At 43.4% G+C, this 26,339-nt stretch overlaps 1 protein-coding gene across 6 annotated transcripts in view; it reads left to right on the top strand.

The window, feature by feature from the left end:
- Positions 1-26,339, top strand: part of LOC132868486 (ubiquitin carboxyl-terminal hydrolase 22-like) — a 182,480-nt gene that overhangs the window by 41,459 nt on the left and 114,682 nt on the right. The window contains exons 1-2 of one of the 6 annotated variants that reach the window (XM_060901399.1): positions 6,307-6,354; positions 25,229-25,258. The exons of 4 other annotated variants lie outside the window; for them this stretch is intronic. Coding sequence is in view for 1 of the 2 variants with exons in the window: in XM_060901397.1 (XP_060757380.1) it covers positions 25,229-25,258 (30 nt within the window). In the remaining variant the exon portion in view is untranslated. Of the gene's footprint in view, positions 1-6,306; positions 6,355-25,228; positions 25,259-26,339 lie in introns of those variants that run through there. One more of the 6 variants, XM_060901397.1, reaches the window with a different exon arrangement.

Below are 26,339 nucleotides of genomic sequence, written 5' to 3'. Positions count from 1 at the left end.
TCGCCATTCCAGTGCCAATTCGGGTTCCAGCCACCTCTGTTCCCGGACCAGGAGGAGGACGCGGGGGTGCCCTCGGTCAACCAATATGTGAGACGGTGTCGCAAGACCTGGAGCAAGGTCAGGAAGACCCTCATACAGACCTCCAGAACCAACCAGACTCAGGCCAACCGCCATAGAAGACCTGCACACGCTTTCCGCCCTGGGCAGCGTGTTTGGCTGTCCACTAAGGACCTTCCACTGCGGGTGGAGAACCGCAAGCTTGCTCCTCGCTACATTGGCCCCTTCAAGGTGGTGCGCAGGGTGAACCCTGTCTCCTACCGGCTCCAGTTGCCCCGGACTCTGAGGATCAACCCCACTTTCCATGTTTCCCTGTTACGGCCCGTACTGACGTCTACGTATGCCCCTGCCCCTAGGAACCCCCCACCCCCCCGCATCTTCCAGGGGCAGACTGTGTTCACTGTGAATCGCCTGCTTGACTCCCGCCGGGTCCGCGGCGGGTTGCAATATCTGGTGGACTGGGAGGGCTATGGTCCTGAGGAGCGCTGCTGGGTTCCTGCTCGGGATGTCCTTGATAAAGAACTATGTCGGGACTTCCATTCGGCCCATCCGGATCGCCCTGGGAACGTCAGGAGACGCTCCTAGAGGGGGGGGTCCTGTTAGGACTAGGACTGTTTTGGCCTCTAGAGGCCGCTGTTATTTCCTTTTCATGTCGTGTTTATTTTGGCCTCTAGAGGCCGCCACTGTTCCTGTGTTTTGTGTTTGTGTTAATTGCCTAATTATCTTCACCTGTGTCCTTAATTAGTTTGTCTATTTATACCCCTGAGTTCAGTCCTCTTGTCACGGAGTCTTTGTGCTGTTATGTTTATCTCCAGTTTCCTTTGTACTGTGTTTTTTGATCTTCTTAGCTTTTGTATTTTTGCACTTTGCTTTTCTTTTGGATTTTACTCTTTGGTTTTTTTTTTTTGTCTTTTGTTTTGCCCTGTATATAGTGTATATAGTTTAAATAAACCTTTTGATTCTTTTTCTACTTCCGCCTCACGCCTCTGCATTTGAGTCATCCCCCTGGTGGCCTAGTGGGGGTTTGCTGGATTATCACACCAACGAACCAGGTTCGAATCCCAGCAAAACCCTAACATCCTCCCCATCAATGACAATTTCCTGCAGGTACATGGTCATTTCTGCCTCAGACTTTTCTTCATCAGTAAGCGTGGATGCTCTGGCTGCTGCTCTCTTTCCAAGAAGGCTGCCCAAAGACCCTCTCTTTTTTTCTTAGGCACTGCCACGGCGCCGTCACCTGGTTCCTCCCCTTCATCATGTGACGGACCGGGTGTTGTAGCACCTGACAGCGACGGAACGATCTCTGTCACCATCTCTTCCATCAACTCAGATTTTGTGGCATGAAGATCAAACATAGAAAATTAGGTAGCTCAAATTTAAAGAGATAGTAGGCTATGGGATATAGTATCTCAATTCTCAGCGCAATGGAATTTTTTTTTCTTTACGTGCCAAAGCCTCGGATGAGTATCTAATAATTTTAATAATAATAAAATATTTAATAATGTGGTATTAAAATCCCCCCCACGATATGATCGTCCATCACGATGTTTGCACTGTAAACATCGTCGATGCCAATTAAGGGGACATCGTACAGCCCTAGAGAGTACCTAACCTGAAGTAGGAGCTAAAAAAGTCCTTCAAAACATTGTTCAAAGAACTATAATTATTCTCAGTTCCTGCAGTGTGGACATGCAAAAAAAAAGGGGGGGAACTTCCTCCAGTGGTTCTAAGAGCTATGAAAAAGTTCCTCCACTCTGAAAGCACCTTTTGTTAAACTTTAATGAGCATCATTGTAGCTCAATTACTGCGCAAAGAAAGAAAAGTAGAAGACAATTTTTTTTTTTTTTTTAAGTGTAACATGCTCCACTTGGTTCATAATAGCCTCTTTCTTGGTGGTGTGACTCATCTTGAGCTGTTGTTCAGTACTTCCTGAAACAAATTGTACCTCAGCCGAGACACAGTCTGGCCTTCCTTCTCTCTCTTCCTGTGCTCTATAATGATGTGTGTCAGATTTTCACATCAAATTTTAAATAAGCCACAACAGTTATCCCCTCCTCGAACTGCCACCTTATTGTGGTGGAGGGGTTTGTGTGCTTGAATGATCCTAGGAGCTATGTTGTCGGGGGCATTACGCCCCTGTTAGGGTTTCCCAAGGCAGACAGGTCCTAAGTGACAGGCCAGACCAAGAGCAGTTCACCAAAACCCCTTATGGAAATAAAAAAAAATCAAGGACCGTGATGTCGCCCGGTATGGCTCAGCTGGGGCCCCACCCTGGAGCCAGGCCCGGGGTTGGGGCTCGTATGCGAGCGCCTGGTGGCTGGGCCTTTGCCCATGGGGCCCGGCCGGGCTCAGCCCGAAGTGGTGACATGGGCCCGACCTCCTGTGGGTTCACCACCCACAGAGGTAGCCGTAGGGGGCCAGTGCAGTGTGGATTGGGCAGCAGTCGAAGGCAGGGGCCTCGACGACCTGATACCCGAACACAGCGGCTAGCTGTTGGGACATGGAATGTCACTTCGGTGGGGGTAGGGGAGAGCCTGAGCTTGTGCGGGAGGTTGAGCGGTACCGGCTAGAGATAGTTGGGCTCACCTCCACACACAGCTTGGGCTCCGGAACCCAGCTCCTTGAGAGGGGCTGGACTCTCCACTTCTCTGGAGTCGCCCACGGTGAGTGGCGGCGGGCTGGTGTGGGCTTGCTTATAACTCCCCAGCTCAGCCACCATGTGTTGGAGTTTACCCCAGTGTATGAGAGGGTCGCTTCTCTGCGCCTTTGGGTCGGGGAGAGGGCTCTTGCTGTTTGTGCCTACGGGCCGAATAGCAGTATAGAGCATCCAGCCTTCTTGGAGTCCCTGGGAGAGATACTGAGAGGTGCTCAGACAGGGGACTCCATTGTTCTACTGGGGGACTTCAACGCTCACGTGGGCGACGACAGTGACACCTAGAGGGGCGTGATTGGAAGGAATGGCCTCCCCGATCTGAACCCGAGTGGTGCTTTGTTATTGGACTTCTGTGCTAGTCATGGTTTGTCCATAACAAACACCATGTTCGAGCATAGGGGTGTCCATAAGTGCACGTGGCACCAGGACACCTTAGGTCGGAGGTCGATGATCGACTTTGTTGTCGTTTCATCTGATCTCTGGCCCTATGTCTTGGACACTCTGGTGAAGAGAGGGGCTGAGCTGTCAACTGATCCCCACCTGGTGGTGTGTTGGAACCGCTGGTGCAGGAGGAAGCCGGACAGACGTGGCAGGTCCAAATGTATGGTGAGGGTCTGCTGGGAACGTCTGGCCGAGCACTCTGTCGGGGAGGTCTTTAACTCCCACCTCCGGGAGAGCTTCTCCCAGCTTCCGAGAGAGGCGGGGGACATTGAGTCTGAGTGGACCATGTTCTCTGCCTCCATTGTCGACGCGGCTGTTCGGAGTTGTGGCCGCAAGGTCTCTGGTGCCTGTCGTGGCGGCAATCCCCAAATCTGGTGGTGGACACCGGAAGTAAGGAATGCCGTCAAGTTGAAGGAGTCCTATCGGGCCATGTTGGCCTCCGGGACTCCTGAGGCAGCTGACTGGTATCGGCAGGCCAGGCGTGCCACAGCTTGGGCAGTTGCGGAGGCAAAACTCGGAACTGGGAGGAGTTCGGTGAGGTCATGGAGGAGGACTATCGGTCAGCCTCGAGGAAACTCTGGCAAACCGTCCGGCACCTCAGGAGGGGGAAGCGGTACTCTGCGAACACTGTTTACAGTGCGGGTGGGGAGCTGTTGACCTCGACTGGGGATATTGTTGGGTGGTGGGATCTCCTCAATCCCACCATCATGTCTTCCATTGAGGAAGCAGAGGCTGATGACTCAGAGGTGGACTCATCCATTACACAAGCCGAAGTCACTGAGGTGGTTTGCAAGCTCCTCGGTGGCAAGGCACCGGGGGTGGGTGGATGAAATCTGCCCTGAGTATCTCAAGTCTCTGGATGTTGTGGGGCTGTCTTGGCTGACATGCCTCTGCAACATCACATGGCGGTTGGGGACAATGCCTCTGGAGTGGCAGACCGGGTTGGTGGTCCCTCTTTTTAAGAAAGGGGACTGGAGAGTGTGCTCCAATTATTGGGGAATCACACTTCTCAGCCTCCCAGGGAAGGTTTACTCCAGGGTACTGGAGAGGAGAATTCAGCCAATAGTCGAACCTTGGATCCAGGAGGAACAATGCGGTTTTCGTCCTGGTCGTGGAACGCTGGACCAGCTCTGTACCCTTCATAGGGTGCTCGAGGGTTCATGGGGTTTGCCCAACCAGTCCACATGTGCTTTGTGGATCTGGAGAAGGCATTCAACCGTGTCCCTCATGGTATTCTGTGGGGGGTGCTTCGGGAGTATGGGGTTCGGGGCTCTTTGCTAAGGGCTGTCCGGTCCCTGTACGAATGGATCAGGAGTCTGGTTCGCATTGCCAGCAGTAAGTCTGACCTGTCCTCAGTGCATGTAGGACTCTGTCAGGGCTGCCCTTTGTCACCGGTTCTGTTCATAATTTTTATGGACAGAATTTCTAGGTGCAGCCAGGGGCTGGAGGGAATCCTGTTTGGGAACCACAGGATTTCATCTCTGCTTTTTGCGGATGATTGTCCTGTTGGCTTCTTCAAACCAGGACCTTCAGCATGCCCTGGGGCAGTTTGCAGTCGAGTGTGAAGCGCCTGGGATGAGAATCAGCACCTCCAAGTCCGAGGCCATGGTTCTCGACCGGAAAAGGGTGGCTTGCCCTCTCCAGGTTGGAGAAGTCCTGCCTCAAGTGGAGGATTTTAAGTATCTTGGGATCTTGTTCACGAGTGAGGGAAGGATGGAGTGTGAGATTGACAGGCGGATTGGTGCAGCGGTCGCTTTACCGGTCCGTCGTGGTGAAGGAGCTGAGCCAAAAGGCAAAGCTCTCGATTTACCGCTCGATCTATGTTCCGACTCTCACCTATGGTCATGAGCTTTGGGTAATGACCGAAAGAATAAGATCACGGATACAAGCGGCTGAAATGAGTTTCCTTCGCAGGGTGACTGGGTGCTCCCTTAGGGTGAGAAGCACAGTCACTCGGGAGGAGCTCGGAGTAGAGCCGCTGCTCCTCCACATTGAGAGGAATCAGCTAAGGTGGCTCGGGCATCTCTTTCGGATGCCTCCTGGACGCCTCCCTGGGGAGGTGTTCCAGGCATGCCCCCCCCCCGGGAGGAGGCCCCGGGGAAGACCCAGGACACACTGGAGGGACTATGTCTCTCGGCTGGCCTGGGAACACCTCGGTGTTCTTCCCGAGGAGCTGGCCGAGGTGTCTGGGGAGAGGGAAGTTTGGGCTTCCATGCTCAGACTGCTGCCTCTGCGACCCGGCCCCAGATAAGTGGAAGAAAATGAGATGAGACAACAGTTCTAAAACCAAGATGTCGGATGTTCAGCTTAATTGGGGGGCCAAGCAGAGAAGCTGCGAAAGCACCCATTTGTCTTTCTACCTCTTCTTATTCATAGTCGTCTGGCTAGTGTGTTCTATGGCAATCCATAGAACTGTATGGTAATAAGTTTTTGAATTTTGGCACACTGACTTGGGGTGCCATGTCATCTGCTGATGTTGGTCCACTGCGTTTTATCAAGTCCAAAATCAACGCAGCCGTCTACCAGGAGATTTTAGAACACTTCATGCTTCCATTTGCTGACAGGCTTTTATGAAGATGCTGATTTCCTTTCCAGCAGGACTTAGCACCTGCCCACAGTGCCAAAACTACTACCAAACGCTTTGCTGACCATGATATTACTGTGCTTGATTAGCCAGCCAACTCCTCTAACCTGAACCCCATAGAGAATCCATGGGATATTGTCAAGAGGAAGATGAGAAACATCTGACCAAAAAATACAGATAAGTTGAAGGCCGCTATTACGGCAACCTGGTCTTCAATAATGCCAACCAACCAAGTATGGAGTGTATAAATGAACATACTTTTCAGAAGTTGGACCTTTCAGTATTGCAAATCCTTTTTTAATTGATCTTAGGAAATAATATAATAATTTGAGATACTGGATTTCTGATTTTCATGAGCTATAAGCCATAATCTTCAAAATTTCAAACAAAAAAGCTTGAAATATTTCACTTTTACGTTTAATGAATACAGAATATGTAAAAATGTACCTTTTTATATTCAATTATTAAAAAAATGAACTTTTTCATAATATTCTAATTGTTTGAGATACACTAATTTTAGTTTGCCTTTGCAGTTTTTCCTGTCCTGTAAATCATAATCAGAAGCAGCTTTTTCAGTGCTATCCATCCTGTGGAGTCAAATTGTGTAGCCATTGAATAGGTGGGTGTGATTTAACGAACCTGTGTGTTCAGTCTACTCTTTTAGTAACAGATATCCAAGTCACAGTAGCCAAGTCTTCTGATTTCACAGCAGTGCGGTTGTAAATGATGTTTTTTAAATGCTTAGTATACACATCTTCACTGCATTTATTCAAACAGCTGTACAAAAGCCCTACATAAAGGATGCCTGAGGCATCTCCTGGCTGCAGGAATATATACAGGTTCCAGATAAGTAATGGATCGAATGCAACAGAAACCAATTTTATTCGATTAACTTTTAATTTGTTAAACTAATAATATAAATATGATCTAAAGAATTGAGCCAAGCACATGAAGTGAATAAATTTTTTTTTTTTTTAATATTGAGCAATGGGGAGTGGTGTTACCCACTGGCCTTGGACATAAGCTCATCTTTTAAAAGCTTTTTCTGCATTATGGTCAGAGGTGAAATGAATGAAACTTTCCCTTTTCAGAAATCTTGGCAAAGTTGCTTCGCTTATAGTGGTTGCTGCTGTTGAGCTTAAGTGAATTGCTAATGATTATTCAATAACAAACACCCCCAAATGAGCCTACAGCATTTTCAAAAACTGGGGGGTCGGTAAAAGTTCTTAAATTAAAAGTAGCCATTTTATAAAGTAGTTGTCATAGTGTTGTGTAATGTATCAAATTAAAGAGTGTGAAGATCTGAATTGAAAACTTGTTTAATTTTGGAAATATGTCTTTAAAAAAAACATTTATGAACATTTGAAAATCCAGTGGTTTTATAAAATTTCCATTTCTGTCCGTTGCCCCGGTCCCAAACCAGCAATCATTTTCCACTGGTTTTAATTTTCCATTGATGAGAACAAACCTCAATCAGAAATTAATAGACCAAAAAGGCAAAAATAAAGAGATTTTAGAATGTTGAGTACCAGGGTAAAAATTATAGATAAATTCTTCATCTTGTATATGCACCTAGAAGGCTTAAAAGTAATGCATCAATGAAATTAGTCCATTCTTTGTGTTTAAACATAAAAGCCAGAATTTAGCAGGTATGTTCACTTTTAAATTGTGGGCACCAAGCATGACTAACGATGGTTGTACTCAAATGCACTATGTATAAGAGGGTCAAACCTTGAATTCTCTTCAAATCAGTATGATTGATATTTATACACCTTCTCATTTTTTCTCCATGAAAAAAAAATTAGGAAAATCATTGATTTTTAGGAAGGATACAAAATTTTCCTTCGTGATCCTATCTTTCATGGGCACTAGACAGCAAAGTGTTCAGCCGATTTTTATTAGAAAATCAAGTCAGCATGAGAGATTCAACCACTAGGTGGTGAGTTTCAAGCTGATTGAACCAACAGTGAGCGAGCTGGAAGCAACAACAAAACACGCCCCAGTGACTACTATCACTAAAAAAAAAAAACAAGATGATGGTGCCCGTAAGTTTGATGTATTGCATTACACAATGTTAAAGCTTAAAGTTAAAACTCCTCACAACGCTGAACAAAATGAACAATATATTCGGTAAATGTTATTTATTCTTAAATCGACACTAGTTTGACCCTTACAGAAAAAACACATGAACTTCACATTAGAGCCCTGCACTCCCGCGGGAGTCCCGCGGGACTCGCGGGACCTGCCGCAAAGCAGTGCGGCGCGGGACAAATTTTGAAAGCTCATTGCGGGCGGGACCGGAAGTGCGCATATGCGCGCGGGAGCGGGAGTGCACATATGCGGCGCGGGTGGGAGCAGTGATAAGCTGCAGTCTCGCTAACTAAAAACGTGCTTGAAATAAAATTTATAAATTATTAATTTATGTCTATCATATATAATTTGTGCTGGATATTTTATTTGACATTAATAAAAACATTTTAAGATGCCTAAATTTGCAGACAAAGTCAGATTGCCAGATTGAGTGAGGAATGGCATCTTTAACTTGCCAATGATCACTCTAATGACTCGCAGTTCACACCCAGCTAGCAAGTGAACCATGAGTGAATTGATTTACTTGTTGCGCTAGTCTACAACTTTAATCAGAGAGACAGGTTACACAGTGACGGTAGGCTTGACTCAGTGCTATCCTAGAAATCCTTCCTGTAATATGCAAATTTGACTGTCCAATCAGAGGCTGCCAAATTTGCATATTACAGGAAGGATTTCTGGGATAGCATTGAGTCAAGCCTACCGTCACTGTGTAACCTGTCTCTCTGATTAAAGTTGTAGACTAACGCAACAAGTAAATCAATTCACTTCTTTTACTAGCTCTGCTTTGCAATAAAAAAAAACAAAAAACATTGGTACAAAGCAAGCCCATTCACTTTTTTATGCTGATCAGAGAATTACAATGGTTTCTCATGTAATAAAAATTTGCGATTAAATATTTTAATCGTTTGACAGCACTAATTATTATTATTATTATTTATTATTATTATTAGAGATACTACATGCTGAATTCAGAAACAAGGTAAACAATAACAAATGTGAGCTGTAGATATTTATGCTCAAATCCACTCAAAGTAGGGGGCGGGGCACCATCACGCTGTGTCAAGACAAGAACTTTCCTGAGAAATAACGCGAACGTCTGCATCATGCGGGATTTGCGGGCAGGAGCGGGACAAAATATGGCAGGCGCGGGCGGGAGCGGGACTGAAAATCATAATTCTTCGCGGGCGTGGGCGGGAGTGGAATGCACAATGCGGGCGGGAGCGGGACTGAAAAATCCGACCTGCGCAGACCTCTACTTCACATGTGATTTCTCATATGTGAAATATGTGGAAAATGTGTTTTGCACATGGGAAACATGTTATTTGCACATGGGAAACGTGGTTTTGGCCCAATTTTATGTGAATCACATGTGGGAATGTTTTCCACATGTGCTCTACATGGTAACACATGTTACAAAATCAGATACCATGTATTCCACATGTGATCACATGTGAAATACATGGGAAATTCATGTGTGTTTTTCTGTAAGGGTATGTAGATTAAACACTTTTTTTTTTTTTTTTTTTAATGTTTTAAATGTCTTTAAAGGCCAAATGAAAACATCCTGTTCTCTCATACAAACATATGGGAGGTTCATCAGCACAGCGGCACGCTGTCAAGCCTATTAAAAGTATGGATGGCTGCTAACACAGTCGACAAGAAAATGACACAACGACAAAGTAATCCCCAGCTTATTCAGCTCAGCTTGTGTTTTGGAGCTGGTTATGATTTCAGAAAAGTTGTATTGATTACCACAGTTAAATGCAGCACTGGTGATCTTAATATGGCTCACACTGCATGACCCGTACATGATGGCATGTACTCCTCTCAGACTGAAAAAAATTTTTTATATATATATAGCCAACTATGCAATGCTCAGATGCGTGCAATTTTATACACAAAAACTTCAAAGAAACTGAGATGATGACACATATAGTCACTGGAAGGTGTTCAACACAGATTGCTCATTATTTTGAAAGAACTGAATATTTTCTCTCTGTGACAGCCAAGTTTCTATTGGGTGACACAATGAAGCCAGTCATTTGCACAGCCCACAGCATCATGGTGCTGATTTAAAAACTTCAGAGATCTGCTAACTGAAGGTACAGATGCAAGCTGTTTTGGCGATAGGGCCCAACCAACATGCCTGTATAATCAGCAAGCCGATGACATTGGCCAATATGAGCTGACTGCTGATAAATTGGTCTCAGTTTTTATAATGGCTAATAAGGCAATTTTAAAAAAGGAGAGCTGGAAGATGGATTCTTTAAGGGTAGACAGACTCAGATTTTTCAAGTTTAGGTCATAAAAAGAATTTTCCCTGACGCCCAGTTATTTTTGTTTAGTGGACTGAAAGCTACTGAATTCAAATCACAGACTTTCAATTTTTATTTATTTATTTATTTTAAATAGAACAATTCATGAATTTAGGGCCCGGTGGCCCGAAATTCTCTATTTTTTTTTTTTTTGCTTCACCGTGACTCAATACAAGAGATTACATCATGCATCACGTGGTGGACTTTGCCTGTTCATGTAAGGCATTGTGGGATACAAATTTGAAACAGGAAAGGGAAATGGAGGGACATGAGTATGCACATGAACCGTGAAAGACCGACTATGGTAACAGAGTGCGAGAAGAAAAGACGTTATGTTGCAAAAGAGAATTGTTCTATTTAAAATAAATAAATAAAAAAAATTGAAAGTCTGTGATTTGAATTCAGGACGAAACTAATAAATATTGGTGGTCACTGAACACCTCAGTGCAATCAGCTATTTGTTTGGCAATAGAATGATATAACTGTCAGTGCACAGTCAAAGGTAAGTGTGCGCATGCGCACACTGGACTTCCTTTGTCTGCTGACGGTGTGACGCGAGCAATTTCATGCACATTATTTGCTCAGGAATCCCCTCAAATTAAATAACTTCCCAGCCACAGAATGGCCTGAGGGTTTTTTTTTTAAAAAGATATTAAAGAAATAAATGTATCACAATGACGAAATTTCAGAGGGAACTAAATTTCACTGATTTTATGAAATCGAAAGGCTGTCTACTTTTAACTATGTTATGAGGGTTGCTGTTGTGTACTTTGTCCACCAGAGGGCAGACTACAACTCAAACTGTTGGGAATACGTTTGTAACTCCACAAATCACAACAATCAGCTAACCTATGCAGAGTTGAGCAGAAAAGGGCGTGCCAAACAGATGAAGACATTCAGCTATTTTAAAAAATGTCAGTTTCAGTTGTACACTTAAATTAATGGCATATGTGTATAAATTGTATTTTTAGATTTAACTGATTTTTTTTGGGGGGGGGACAATTCCTATATAAATAAATGAATAAACTATGCTAAAGTATTTCAGTTATATTAACATTGGATACAGTCAAGCCGGAAAGTCTGCACACCCCTTGTACCTTCTCCACGTTTTATTACGTTACAGACTTATTCTACAATAGATTGAGTTCATTTTTTGTCACAAAATTCTACACAAAATAGCCCATAGTGACAAAGTGAAAGCAGGTTTTTAGAAAATATGCAATTTTAATTTACTGACAAAAATAGGTTATTTAGGGGTTACATATCTGTACACACCCTTAGACTTTATCATTCAGATTTGCATCAAACAATACACATCAGAACGAGATTTCGTTGCTTTGGCTCAGTGTAGTGCAGAATGAAACAGCAGCAAGTATATTACCTGAAAAAAAAAATATATGGGCTGGGAGATACAACCCCGAATCCAAAAAAGTTGGGACAAAGTACAAATTGTAAATAAAAACAGAATGCAATAATTTACAAATCTCAAAAACTGATATTGTATTCACAATAGAACATAAACAACATATCAAATGTCAAAAGTGAGACATTTTGAAATTTCATGCCAAATATTGGCTCATTTGAAATTTCATGACAGCAACACATCTCAAAAAAGTTGGGACAGGGGCAATAAGAGGCTGGAAAAGTTAAAGGTACAAAAAAGGAACAGCTGGAGGACCAAATTGCAACTCATTAGGTCAATTGGCAATAGGTCATTAACATGACTGGGTATAAAAAGAGCATCTTGGAGTGGCAGCGGCTCTCAGAAGTAAAGATGGGAAGAGGATCACCAATCCCCCTAATTCTGCGCCGACAAATAGTGGAGCAATATCAGAAAGGAGTTCGACAGTGTAAAATTGCAAAGAGTTTGAACATATCATCTACAGTGCATAATATCATCAAAAGATTCAGAGAATCTGGAAGAATCTCTGTGTGTAAGGGTCAAGGCCGGAAAACCATACTGGGTGCCCGTGATCTTCGGGCCCTTAGACGGCACTGCATCGCATACAGGCATGCTTCTCTATTGGAAATCACAAAATGGGCTCAGGAATATTTCCAGAGAACATTATCTGTGAACACAATTCACCGTGCCATCCGCCATTGCCAGCTAAAACTCTATAGTTCAATGAAGCCGCCGTATCTAAACATGATCCAGAAGCGCAGATGTCTTCTCTGGGCCAAGGCTCATTTAAAATGGACTGTGGCAAAGTGGAAAACTGTTCTGTGGTCAGACGAATCAAAATTTGAAGTTCTTTATGGAAATCAGGGACGCCATGTCATTCGGACTAAAGAGGAGAAGGACGACCCAAGTTGTTATCAGTGCTCAGTTCAGAAGCCTGCATCTCTGATGGTATAGGGTTGCATTAGTGCGTGTGGCATGGGCAGCTTAGACATCTGGAAAGACACCATCAATGCTGAAAGGTATATCCAGGTTCTAGAGCAACATATGCTCCCATCCAGATGACGTCTCTTTCAGGGAAGACCTTGCATTTTCCAACATGACAATGCCAAACCACATACTGCATCAATTACAGCATCATGGCTGCGTAGAAGAAGGGTCCGGGTACTGAACTGGCCAGCCTGCAGTCCAGATCTTTCACCCATAGAAAACATTTGGCGCATCATAAAACGGAAGATACGACAAAAAAGACCTAAGACAGTTGAGCAACTAGAATCCTACATTAAACAAGAATGGGTTAACATTCCTATCCCTAAACTTGAGCAACTTGTCTCCTCAGTCCCCAGACGTTTACAGACTGTTGTAAAGAGAAAAGGGGATGTCTCACAGTGGTAAACATGGCCTTGTCCCAACTTTTTTGAGATGTGGTGTTGTCATGAAATTTAAAATTACCTAATTTTTCTCTTTAAATGATACATTTTCTCAGTTTAAACATTTGATATGTCATCTATGTTCTCTTCTGAATAAAATATGGAATTTTGAAACTTTCACATCATTGCATTCCGTTTTTATTTACAATTTGTACTTTGTCCCAACTTCTTTGGAATCGGGGTTGTCAAACGATAACGATAGCTATTGAGGAATAACTTTTCCTCGATAGAGATATGAAACATGGTCGATATACTTTTCGATAGATTACATTCATCCATCTTTTGACAGACAATACGAATAGCCAATGACAACGGGAGTTGCGCAGCGCTGAACCAATTACATGGCTAGAATAGAGCCATGCCAGCAGCTAGTCGTGGTGTGTTTGTTTGTGCTGCTGCAGTCATATAAAAAAAAAAGAAAATGAGTGCTCCCTCGGAAGAAATGACGGAAGACAGCCCAAGGCATAAGGGATGACATTGTTGATGACATTGTTGATAAGAAGGGCCCGAAAAGTTCGGTGGTGTGGAGGTATTTTGGTTTTGTGAAGTCTGACATGAAACAGAGTAGTGTGCACTGCAAATTATGTCAAGCACATGTTCCGACAAAGACAAGGGAATACCACTAATCTTTTTCATCACCTGAAGCAGCGCCACCCGTTTAAGCACGGAGAATGCAAACTTTTACAAATACAACCCAGAACAAGTGCTTATGTTCCCCCGATAACAACGCCTGTTCAGCAGCAACAGAAGACCACAGAGTCTGCTTTATTCAGCGCCATGCCATATGACAAAATCTAAGAGACACCGTGAAATTACAAATGCAGTAGCTTATTGTCTTGCAAAAGACATGCTACCAATAAGCACAGTGGAAAATAAGGGGTTCAAGTGGATGCTAAAAGTTATGGACTCTCATTACAGATTGCCTGGGCATAAACATTTCTCCCAGACCACACTCCCACAGATGTATAACGAGTGTAGAGAGAGAGTCGAGACATTTGACATTGACAAAATAAACAAAACAGACATTATGTTCTCCTGTTAAACTTGAAAGCTTTAAGATATAAGTTTTAGAATTTTTTTATTTATTTGGAGTTGACCGGTCAGATATAGGATTTTAATTTAAAATATCTCATCTCATCTCATTATCTCTAGCCGCTTTATCCTGTTCTACAGGGTCGCAGGCAAGCTGGAGCTTATCCCAGCTGACTACAGGTGAAAGGCGGGGTACGCCCTGGACAAGTCGCCAGGTCATCACAGGGCTGACAAATAGACACAGGCAACCATTCACAAGCACATTCACACCTATGGTCAACTTGGAGTCACCAGTTAACCTAACCTGCATGTCTTTGGACTGTGGGGGAAACCGGAGCTCCCGGAGGAAACCCACGTGGACATGAGGAGAACATGCAAACTCTGCACAGAAAGGCCCTCATTGGCCACGGGGCTCGAACCCAGACCTTCTTGCTGTGAGGCGACAGCGCTAACCACTACACCACCGTGCCGTCAGAAAATAAATATTTAATTAAAAATTAACCTTCTGATATCATCAAATCTCAATTAAGAGTAACAGGGAACATTTAAAATTCACAAAATAGTGATTTGTTTTATATTGTGATATATATCGATATTGACTGATATAAAAAAAATATCATGATATGACTTTCCCATATCGCCTGAATATAAAGTATATTGCTTAGGTGGTGGTGGGGATTAATTCAGTTCAACAGTCTTATTGCATGTGGGAAAACGCTGTTGTAGAACCTGGCTGTTCTACTCTGGAGGCTGCGTAGCCTCTTTCCAGAAACCAGCAGCGAGAACAGTCCATGGTGGGGGTGGGAGGTGTCTCTGCTGATATTGCGAGCCCTGGTCAGGCAGTGTTTTTCTGCAATATCCTGTATCGGAGGAAGTGATTTCTTAATTTCCCTGAGGGAACCCTCCCAAAGGGATCAATAAAGTTTTATCTAATCTAAAAGTGAAGTCCCGATTATTTTCTCTGCTGTCTTCACCACCCTCTGGAAGTCCTTGCAGGCTCCTGACCAGACAGAGATGCAGCAAGTCAGTATGCTCTCTATAGTGCATCTGTAGAAAGTGGTGAGAATTGGAGGGGGGAGATGTGCCTTCTCCATCCGGCGCAGAAAGTGCATGCGCTTCTGAACCCTCTTTACAAGGGCCCTGGTGTCCGTTGTCTGCACCCCCAGGAATTTTGTGCTGCTGACTCTCTCCACTGCTGTGTCATTGATGATGAGTGGTGTGTGAGTGGGCCGGCTCCTCTTGAAGTCGACGATGATCTCCTTGGTTTTGGCGACATTCAGGACCGGGTTGTTGGTTTTGCACCAGTCCACTAGGTGTATCACCTCCTCTCTGTAGGCCACGTCGTTGTCACCCTGGATAAGGCCCACTACTGTTGTGTTGTCCGCAAACTGCACGATATGGTTAGTAGTGGACCTGGGATAGCAATCATGGGTCATCAGGGTGAACAGCAGCGGGCTCAGGACACAGCCCTGAGGGGAGCTAGTGCTCAGAGAGATGACACTGGAGGTGTTGTTGCCCACCCGCACAGACTGACTTCTGTTGGTGAGAAAGTCAAGCAGCCAGTTACACAGGGGGGAGCTGAAACCAAGAGGGGCCAGTTTGCTCACTAGGTGCTGTGGGATGATGGTATTGAACGCTGAGCTGAAGTCCAAAAACAACATCCGCACATGTGTGTCCTTCCCTTCCAGATGTTCTAAGCTCAGATGGAGTACAGAGGAGATGGCGTCCTCTGTGGAGCGATTAGGGCGATAAGCAAACTGGTATGGGTCGAATGCAGGGGGGAGTTTGGAGATAATGTAGTCCTTTACCAGCCTCTCGAAGCACTTCATCATTTTGGGGGTGAGTGCTACGGGGCGGTAATCATTGAGGGAGGAGATTATGGGTTTTTTAGGCACCGGGATGATTGTAGCAGTCTTTAGACATGTTGGTACCACAGCCTGGATCAGCGAGGTGTTGAAGATGTCTGTGAAAACCCCAGCCAGCTGATCAGCACATTCTTTGAGCACCCGTCCTGGTGTGCTATCAGGACCGGCTGCTTTCCGTGTGTTCACTCTCTTCAGGGTTCTGCAGACATTAGCTGTGTCCAGACTGATCGGCTGCTCATCAGGGCGAGGAATAAATTTCCTCACAGGAGTGGTGTTGAGTGTCTCAAACCTCCCAAAGAAGTTACTGAGTTCGTTAAGAAAGTTGATGTCATCGCAGGGGGGAGTAGTAGCTTTATAGTCTGTGATGACTTGGATACCCTGCCACATTCGTCTGGTGTTCGTGGGGTCATGGAAGAAGTCCTGCACTTTCTGCCCATGGGCATGCTTTGCAGCTCTTATGGCACGGTTCAGGTTGGCTTTAGCTGTTCTGAGTGCCACCATGTCGCCAGATTTAAAAGCGACATTCCGTGCTTTCAGCATTGCATGTACCTCTCTGGTCATCCAGGGTTTCTCGTTGGCCCGTGTGGAGATGTTTCTGATCACATTAACATCCTCCATGCAGTTCTGAATGAATGCAGAGACAGACTCAGCATACTCCTGTGTGTGATCATTGTCTGTTGCAGCTGCCTTGAACATGTCCCAGTCTGTGTGCTCGAAGCAGTCCTATAATGCTTCCATTGCTCCCGCAGGCCAAACCCTTACCTATTTCACTGTGGGTTTTTTCCTGATCAGCAGGGGCTTGTATGCAGGTATTAGCATCACAAAGACCTGGTCTGAGGAGCCAAGGTAGGGGTGGGGTGCAGCTCTGAATGCCTCTTTGATGTTGCTGTAAGTCAGGTCCAGCGTGTTCTCTCCCCTGGTTGCAAAATCCACATACTGGTGGAAGTGAGGAAACACTGTTTTCATATTGGCCTGATTAAAGTCCCCTGCCACGATGAAAATTCCCTCAGGATGTGTAGATTGCGGTTCACTAATGGAACAGTATAGGACATTCAGGGCTTCTTTGGTGTTTGCACCGGGTGGAATGTACACTGCTGTGATGATGATGATGATGATGATAGTGAATTCCCGGGGTAAATAAAAGGGCCTGCATTTAACAGTCAGTAGTTCTACATCAGTAGAGTAGTGACTTGAGACTACAGTGGTGCTTGAAAGTTTGTGAACCCTTTAGAATTTTCTATATTTCTGCATAAATATGACCTAAAACATCATCAGATTTTCCACACAAGTCCTAAAAGTAGATAAAGAGAACCCAGTTAAACAAATGGGACAAAAATATTATACTTGGTCATTTATTTATCGAGGAAAATGATCCAATATTACATATCTGTGAGTGGCAAAAGTATGTGAACCTCTAGGATTAGCAGTTAATTTGAAGGTGAAATTAGAGTCAGGTGTTTTCAATCAATGGGATGACAATCAGGTGTGAGTGGGCACCCTGTTTTATTTAAAGAACAGGGATCTATCAAGGTCTGATCTTCACAACACATGTTTGTGGAAGTGTATCATGGCATGAACAAAGGAGATTTCTGAGGACCTCAGAAAAAGCGTTGTTGATGCTCATCAGGCTGGAAAAAGTTACAAAACCATCTCTAAAGAGTTTGGACTTCACCAATCCACAGTCAGACAGATTGTGTACAAATGAAGGAAATTCAGGACCATTGTTACACTCCCCAGGAGTGGTCAACCAACAAGGATCACTCCAAGAGCAAGGCGTGTAATAGTCGGCAAGGTCACAAAGGACCCCAGGGTAACTTCTAAGCAACTGAAGGCCTCTCTCAAATTGGTTAAGGTTAATGTTCATGAGTCTACCATCAGGAGAACACTAAACAAAAATGGTGTGCATGGCAGGGTTGCAAGGAGAAAGCCACTGCTCTCCAAAAAGAACATTGCTGCTCATCTGCAGTTTGCTAAAGATCATGTGGACAAGCCAGAAGGCTATTGGAAAAATGTTTTGTGGACGGATGAGACCAAAATAGAACTTTTTGGTTTAAATGAGAAGTGTTATGTTTGGAGAAAGGAAACCACTGCATTCCAGCATAAGAACCTTATCCCATCTGTGAAACATGGTGGTGGTAGTATCATGGTTTGGGTCTGTTTTGCTGCATCTGGGCCAGGACGGTTTGCCATCATTGATGGAACAATGAATTCTGAATTATACCAGTGAATTCTAAAGGAAAATGTCAGGACATCTGTCCGTGAACTGAATCTCAAGAGAAGGTGGGTCATGCAGCAAGACAACGACCCTAAGCACACAAGTTGTTCTACCACAGAATGGTTAAAGAAGAATAAAGTTAATGTTTTGGAATGGCCAAGTCAAAGTCCTGACCTTAATTCAATTGAAATGCTGTGCAAGGACCTGAAGCGAGCAGTTCATGTGAGGAAACCCACCAACATCCCAGAGTTGAAGCTGTTCTGTATGGAGGAATGGGCTAAAATTCCTCCAAGCCGGTGTGCAGGATTGATCAACAGTTACCGGAAATGTTTAGTTGCAGTTATTGCTGCACAAGGGGGTCACACCAGATACTGTGTTATTTAACTGGGTTCTCTTTATCTACTTTTAGGACTTGTGTGAAAATCTGATGATGTTTTAGGTTATATTTATGCAGAAATGTAGAAAATTCTACAGGGTTCACAAACTTTCAAGCACCACTGTATCTCCCCGTTGTTGCAACAGTTATTGTTGGTGTATATACAAACACCGCCGCCCCGGGATTTACCCGTAAGAGAGCTGCATCTGTCCGACCGGAATGTTGTCAGCCCCTCCATGCTAACGGCGTCCACTGGGATGGATGGTTTTAACCATGTCTCTGTGAGAATTATGGTGCAGCAGTTGCTCACTTCCCGTTTTGTTGTTAATTCCAGCTTCAGGTAGTCCAGTTTGTTCTCTCTAAGGAGCGGACGTTAGACAGCAGGATGGAATGAAGCGGCGTTCTACACGGGTTAGCCTTTAGCTTAGCTGTTAGCCCCACTCGGCATCCCCGCTTCCACTTTCTGTCACACCGTCTCCATCTCCTCCACTGGCGGACTCCTCTGGTACGAGGTTCCGCTGCTCCATAGGCCGCTGGATGTAGCCGATGTAGCAGTCCAAGGCTATGGAGAGGATCCAGAGTGGTCACCTCTACAAGTACTCCGTTGCCGGATTTGCATAGATCTAGGATTGCCTGACAGTCGTATTCATCATCATCGTCGTGTTTTCCCGCGTGGCACGTGGTCGGCCTTGGGGGGCAGCTGCTTGGCTGATGGAAAACAAGAGGCCAACAGCTGCGTGAAGTCAGTCTTGTGCATCATCATTGTCAAGATCTGTTTTTTGTCCATATTCAGGCATTCCTCCATCTTATTCCAGTTAGTTCTTCTATCGAAAAGGACTTTCTTCAGTAGGGAGTCGTTGTTCATCCGACAGATGTGTGCATGATACTGTAGATGTTTGGTCTGGTAGCAGTGTTTTTTATCGGTGTAGAGCCAGTGATGCTCTGAAGCTTACTGTTTGAGATTTTATGTGCCCAGTCAAGCTCTCCATCAACGAGGGAGGATGAGTCCACACTAGGGTTGGGCGGTATCCAAATTTTGATACCTTTAAACTGTCTGTGTTTTCCCGGGGTATACGGTATTACCGAGAAAAAAATAATATTTTGTTTCGGCCTACTGTGTAACGTGTACTTCAAATGTACTATTTAAAAGCAGCATAGCGAATTGTGTGCATTGTGGTATGGATTAAGCAGCAAAGCGAATTTTGTGCATTGATGAATGGATTAAGAGATATTTCAAAGCATCACGCAACTCTTCCTTCATCTTGAAAATAGCATTCAACTGTCGTTTACACATGTCTGCGTTGAAACGCCATTTGCAGCACTATTTCACCTACTCCATCAAAAAAAAGTACACGATGAGCAGGATCATACCCTTTCAAGCATGGGAAATAAAAAAAAGAAAAAGAATCAACCAACACCCAAGTCCGTTTAGACTGCGCGATAAACCATATTCTTCAGCGCAAATGAGGCGAACCTAATTCAAATGCGTGATAGCTGCACAAGGCAAAATCATATGGGCCCACGTCATGCCATGGCGGGGAAATTAATAATCAAATGGCCTTACCTTGCTTAAAACGTTGTCTTGATCACATAACTCCTTACAATTATTCCACTTAAATCCATACGGTTTAACACACCCAACAAAGATAGCAAGCGCATTGCTATGGTGTGCCTTAGGGGACATATTAGATTTTTCGTTTGGTTTGAAACCAAAATACTGCCACACTGCCGATGTTGTATTTTTTTTTTGCCACTAACTCGTTATCTTGACTTGCCATCTTTCAACCGCGGTCTCAGTCTCCTTTTTTTTATTTTAGATAGGACAGTATAGAGAGACAGGAAATGAGCGGGGGAGAGAGAGACGGGATCGGGAAATAACCTCGGGTCGGAATCGAACCCGGGTCCCCGGATTTATGGTACGGTGCCTTAGCCATCTGAGCCATGACACCCCCGGTCTCAGTCTCTTGCGAAGTTTTCTGTCAGACTCCAAATGTCACGCAGGGTTGCCATGGTAACGACATAAACAACCCTGCACGCGATGAGAACTTCTTTAGGAAATTGATAGAATTAGTGAAAATACGATCACCCAGTTATTCGGGATGATCTTCAATTTATTATTTTATATTATGACCTCATGTACTCCATATTTATTTAGATATTATATATTTTTTTAAAATGACGGTAATGAGACCGATACCGTTGGTACTTTTGGATACCTCGGGATACCTTCTTACCGTAATACCGCCCAACCCTAGTCCACACCCTTTCGTTGTTTGTTTTTCGGTGGAGCATTCTTACGGGCAAAGCCTCCCGCGATCATTTTTCTCAGGAAGCTGTTCCAGATAACCTCTAACTTTTGGGTCTCTGCTGATGTGAGATCCCACGCTTGAACACTGTAGAGCAGCCTTGAGTGGACACAGGAGGTTAAAATCTTCATTCGTGTACTTAGACAGATTTCACGCTCAGTAAGGATGTATTTCAGCTCGTTCCATTTCTCAAATGCTGAGGCAATTCTTTGGTGAAGGAAGGCTGATGTTTTGTTAGTGTTTGTCATCAGATGTCCTAGATACCAGAATTCTCTTACGTTCTTAAGCGCAACACCATTGACAGTCACTAGACTGTATGCTGGTCTGGAGTAACTATGTTGCCGACTTCCATTGAAATAACTGATGGGATATCTGCCGTTTTATCTCCACTATCATGAGCCATTGCAGCCGAGCAGGGCGCCGCCATCTTGGAAAGAAAAAAGGAAAAAAAAAAGAAAAAAATCCTAATACTTGGTTGATGCACCTTTTGGCAGCAATTATAGGTTCAAGGTGTCTTGGAAAAGAAGCTACGAGCTTGGCACATTTGTTTCTGGACATTTTTGCCCATTTCTCTTGGCATATTCTTGTAAGCTCCGTCAGGTTGGATGGGGAGCATCGGTACACCGCCATTTTCAGCTCCTTCCACAGATGTTCAATTGGATTCAGGCCTGGGCTCTGGCTGGGCCACTCAAGGACATTCATAGACTTTCTCTGAAGCCACTCCTTTGTTCTCTTGGTTGTGTGTTTCGGGTCATTGTCATGTTGGAAGGTAAACCTTCACCCCAGTCTGAGGTTTAGAGCACTCTGGAGCAGGTTTTCTTCAAGGATCTGGGTGTACATAGCTACATTCATCTTTCCCTCTATCAGGACTAGTTGCCCTGTTCCCACTGCTGAAAAACATCCCCACATCATGATGCTGCCACAGTCATGCTTCACTGTAGGGATGGCATTAGCCAGGTGATGAGCGGTGCCTGGTTTCCTTCAGACATGACGCTTGGTATTCAGGCCAAAACGTTCAATTTTGATTTCATCAGACCAGAGAATCTTGTTTCTCATGGTTTGAAAGTCCTCTAGGTGCCTTTTGGCAAACTCCAAGCGGGCGGTCATGTGCCTTTTTACTAAGGATTGGCTTCTGTCTGGCCACTCTACCATAAAGGCCTGATTTGTGGAGTGCTGCCTGGATTGTTGATCTTCTGAAAGGTTCTCCCATCTCTGCAAGGATACACTGGAGCTCTGTCCGAGTGACCCTCGGGTTCCTGCTCACCTCCCTGGCCAAGGCCCGTCTTCCTTGATCACTCAGTTTGGCCAGGCGGCCAGGTCTAGGAAGATTCTTGGTGGTTCCAAACTTCTTCCATTTACGAATGATGGTGGCCACTGTGCTCTTTGGGACCTGTAAAGCTGCAGCAATTTTTCTGTACCCTTCTCCAGATCTATACCTTGACACAGTCCTGTTTCTGAGGTCTGCAGATAATTCTTTTGACCCCATGGCTTGGAGTTTGCTCTGACGTGCACTATCAGCTGTGGGACCTTTTTATATAGGCAGATGTTGGCAATCCCCAATCATGTCCAATCAGTTGACTTTACCACAGGTGGACTCCAATTAAGTTGTAGAAACATCTCAAGCAGGATCAGTGGAAACAAAATGCACCTCAGCTCACCTCAGGGCGTCATATCAAAGGGTGTGCACACTTTTGTGTACATGTATTTGACATTTTGATTTTTAATAAATTAGCACAAATGTCTAAAAACCTGCTTTCACTTTGTCATTATGGGCTATTTTGTGTAGAATTTTGTGGCAAAAAATGAACTCAATCTATTGTAGAATAAGTCTGTAATGTAATAAAATGTGGTGAAGATGAAAGGGGTGTGCAGACTTTCTGGCTTGACTGTATATGCTATATTTAAGTGATTTTAATTAATTTTTTTTTCTAATTAACTAGGCTATACCTTGAAAATGCATAACTAATAAATGTGTATGTTTCCAGATGGGTATGTATGTATGTATGTGTGCATGCATGCATGTATGTATGTATGTATGTATGTATAACCCCGATTCCAAAAAAGTTGGGACAAAGTACAAATTGTAAATAAAAACGGAATGCAATGATGTGGAAGTTTCAAAATTCCATATTTTATTCAGAAGAGAACATAGATGACATATCAAATGTTTAAACTGAGAAAATGTATCATTTAAAGAGAAAAATTAGGTGATTTTAAATTTCATGACAACAACACATCTCAAAAAAGTTGGGACAAGGCCATGTTTACCACTGTGAGACATCCCCTTTTCTCTTTACAACAGTCTGTAAACATCTGGGGACTGAGGAGACAAGTTGCTCAAGTTTAGGGATAGGAATGTTAACCCATTCTTGTCTAATGTAGGATTCTAGTTGCTCAACTGTCTTGGGTCTTTTTTGTCATATCTTCCGTTTTATGATGCGCCAAATGTTTTCTATGGGTGAAAGATCTGGACTGCAGGCTGGCCAGTTCAGTACCCGGACCCTTCTGCTACGCAGCCATGATGCTGTAATTGATGCAGTATGTGGTTTGGCATGGTCATGTTGGAAAATGCAAGGTCTTCCCTGAAAGAGACGTCATCTGGATGGGAGCATATGTTGCTCTAGAACCTGGATATACCTTTCAGCATTGATGGTGTCTTTCCAGATGTGTAAGCTGCCCATGCCACATGCAGTAATGCAACCCCATACCATCAGAGATGCAGGCTTCTGAACTGAGCGCTGATAACTTGGGTCGTCCTTCTCCTCTTTAGTCCGAATGACACAGCGTCCCTGATTTCCATAAAGAACTTCAAATTTTGATTCGTCTGACCACAGAACAGTTTTCCACTTTGCCACAGTCCATTTTAAATGAGCCTTGGCCCAGAGAAGATGTCTGCGCTTCTGGATCATGTTTAGATACGGCTTCTTCTTTGAACTATAGAGTTTTAGCTGGCAACGGCGGATGGCACGGTGAATTGTGTTCACAGATAATGTTCTCTGGAAATATTCCTGAGCCCATTTTGTGATTTCCAATACAGAAGCAGGCCTGTATGTGATGCAGTGCCGTCTAAGGGCCTGAAGATCATGGGCACCCAGTATGGTTTTCTGGCCTTGACCCTTGCGCACAGAGATTCTTCCAGATTCTCTGAATCTTTTGATATTATGCACTGTAGATGATATGTTCAAACTCTTTGCAATCTTACACTGTCGAACTCCTTTCTGATATTGCTCCACTATTTGTTGGCGCAGAATTAGGGGGATTGGTGATCCTCTTCCCATCTTTACTTCTGAGAGCCGCTGCCACTCCAAGATGCTCCTTTTTATATCCAGTCATGTTAATGACCTATTGCCAATTGACCTAATGAGTTGCAATTTGGTCCTCCAGCTGTTCCTTTTTTGTACCTTTAACTTTTCCAGCCTCTTATTGTCCCTGTCCCAACTTTTTTGAGATGTGTTGCTGTCATGAAATTTCAAATGAGCCAATATTTGTCATGAAATTTCAAAATGTCTCACTTTCGACATTTGACATGTTGTCTATGTTCTGTTGTGAATACAATATCAGTTTTTGAGATTTGTAAATTATTGCATTCCGTTTTTATTTGCAATTTGTACTTTGTCCCAACTTTTTTTGGAATCGGGGTTGTATGTATGTATGTATGTATGTATGTATGTGTGTGTATAATATATATTGGTCTGTCTCAGAAACTGGATACTGTGGGGGTACCCCACTAAATATACTCAGTCAATAAACTATACGGTTTTGAATATTGATGTTGGTTTTAATTTAAAATAAAATGATGAAAGAAATAATACAGATAAAACTAAATCTTTGATGTGAATGCAGAATTTTTGCCAAATTCTGAATAGATTTGTGGAAAAATGGCGGCTTGGTCTGGGACATGATAAATGGTTGACTACATCGCATTCCCTTAAGAAGTTGTAGTCTACTGAAAAGTCTACAGTTATCACTAATTGTATTTTAAGTTGTAACTTTATACACCTAAGGATTGGTGTGCTCACAGAATAATTATAACCGTAATAAAACATCATGCAAAATATTTGATCACTGTCGTAACTCCATTTTCCACATACCCAAAACCAATATGATCGTGTGTTTTGATCTAAACGGAAAGCCTCAGGGTCAAGGTCAGTACCTCACCAAAAGTAGTAACTTAAAATCACTATGCCATATAAAAATTTAGTTGTAAATCTGCGATTTTGTGTTTTAAAACGTAAGCTGAAAGTTAGGTATAGAATGTGTTTCTTACAGAATATGTTACAATGGTAGCTGGTCTTGTATGAATTTCTGAGCTATAAAATGAGTTGTGGTCTATTTTTTACCGTAGCGTGTTATTTGTGTGCGGGGAAGGACACACATTAACAATTTGCATGTGTAGAATGGAATTTTCCACTCCAACAGTTAGAAGTTGATCGTGCTTCCATTTGTGGTCTTTCTGTTACGCAGGTGACCTGTTCGGACATTATCACTGAAAATGTGAGTTTTGACAGTTTTATTTTGTTTTAGTCTTGCAGTATAAGGCAATAGAATGATTTTCTTTTTCATCTTGGGCCAAAAAAAAAAAAGTGTGTTTCCGATAACCCAACCGATCGAGAATTTCCGCGTCGAAATTGCCGACCGTAAAGTTTTTATTACAAATTTCTCTCGATATTTTAGTGTAAGCAGCGTTAGTTTGTCATAATTTTTTGTTTCAACGCATTCAAGTTGTGAAAGAAACGATAAAAAGTAAAATGTTTCGCCACTTCTATCAGCCCTCCTGCATAAACATGGAAGTGCACTTGTATACTGAAGGAGGAAGGGAAAACTGAGCCGAGGCGCCATTTTGAATCCTCATTCAAGGCTGTAATGCACATTGCTTCCTCTTCAGTATACAAGTGCACTTCCATGGCAGGAAAAACACTACATTTTGCCCCCTATGTAGTCCCCTATTTATACGAATCATTCAGGATTCAGCCATGTTTTTGCTCGGTGTTTTTGCTCGACCCAAGTTCTACAGTAGGCTAGGCTAGGCCGTCTGCTTTTAATGGAAGTAGCCTAGTCTAGGACGTTAAACCATACTTTCACGTTATTTCTTGATAAGGTGTTTTCACGTTATTGTATGAAAATATCATGAAATAACGTGATAATTTCGTATCATGAAAATTTCGTATCATGAAGTTACGTGATGTTGTTATTACATGATAAATATATTGTAAAAACGTGATAAGATATTGTTACAACAAAGTTTTCACGTAATTACTTGATTCTAAGCCAATTTTTTTTGAGTGTGGCAGCGATACGTGTTCGTAGATCATAACTGGAACTCTCGCGATATATATATATATTTTTTTATTCGTTTAAATATTTGAAACACTTTTTTTAAATTTTATTATGATGTGTGGTATAAAGGATTCTGTGCCAAAATACTATTTTGTAAGATGTTTACTTGTGTTAATTTTTTCAAACAAAATAAAAAAAAATTTAAGAAAAAAAAATTTTTCCTATCTACCGACCTTATTTTAGTATTTCATGTTACCTGAAACACACCTTTTTTTTTTTTGGCCTTACTTTCATATTT

Source organism: Neoarius graeffei, chromosome 20 (genome assembly GCF_027579695.1).
Source record: "Neoarius graeffei isolate fNeoGra1 chromosome 20, fNeoGra1.pri, whole genome shotgun sequence".
Classification (NCBI taxonomy): Eukaryota; Metazoa; Chordata; class Actinopteri; order Siluriformes; family Ariidae; genus Neoarius; species Neoarius graeffei.
The sequence above is the reverse complement of the archived record's forward strand: the minus strand, read 5'-3'. Positions and strand labels throughout refer to the sequence as shown.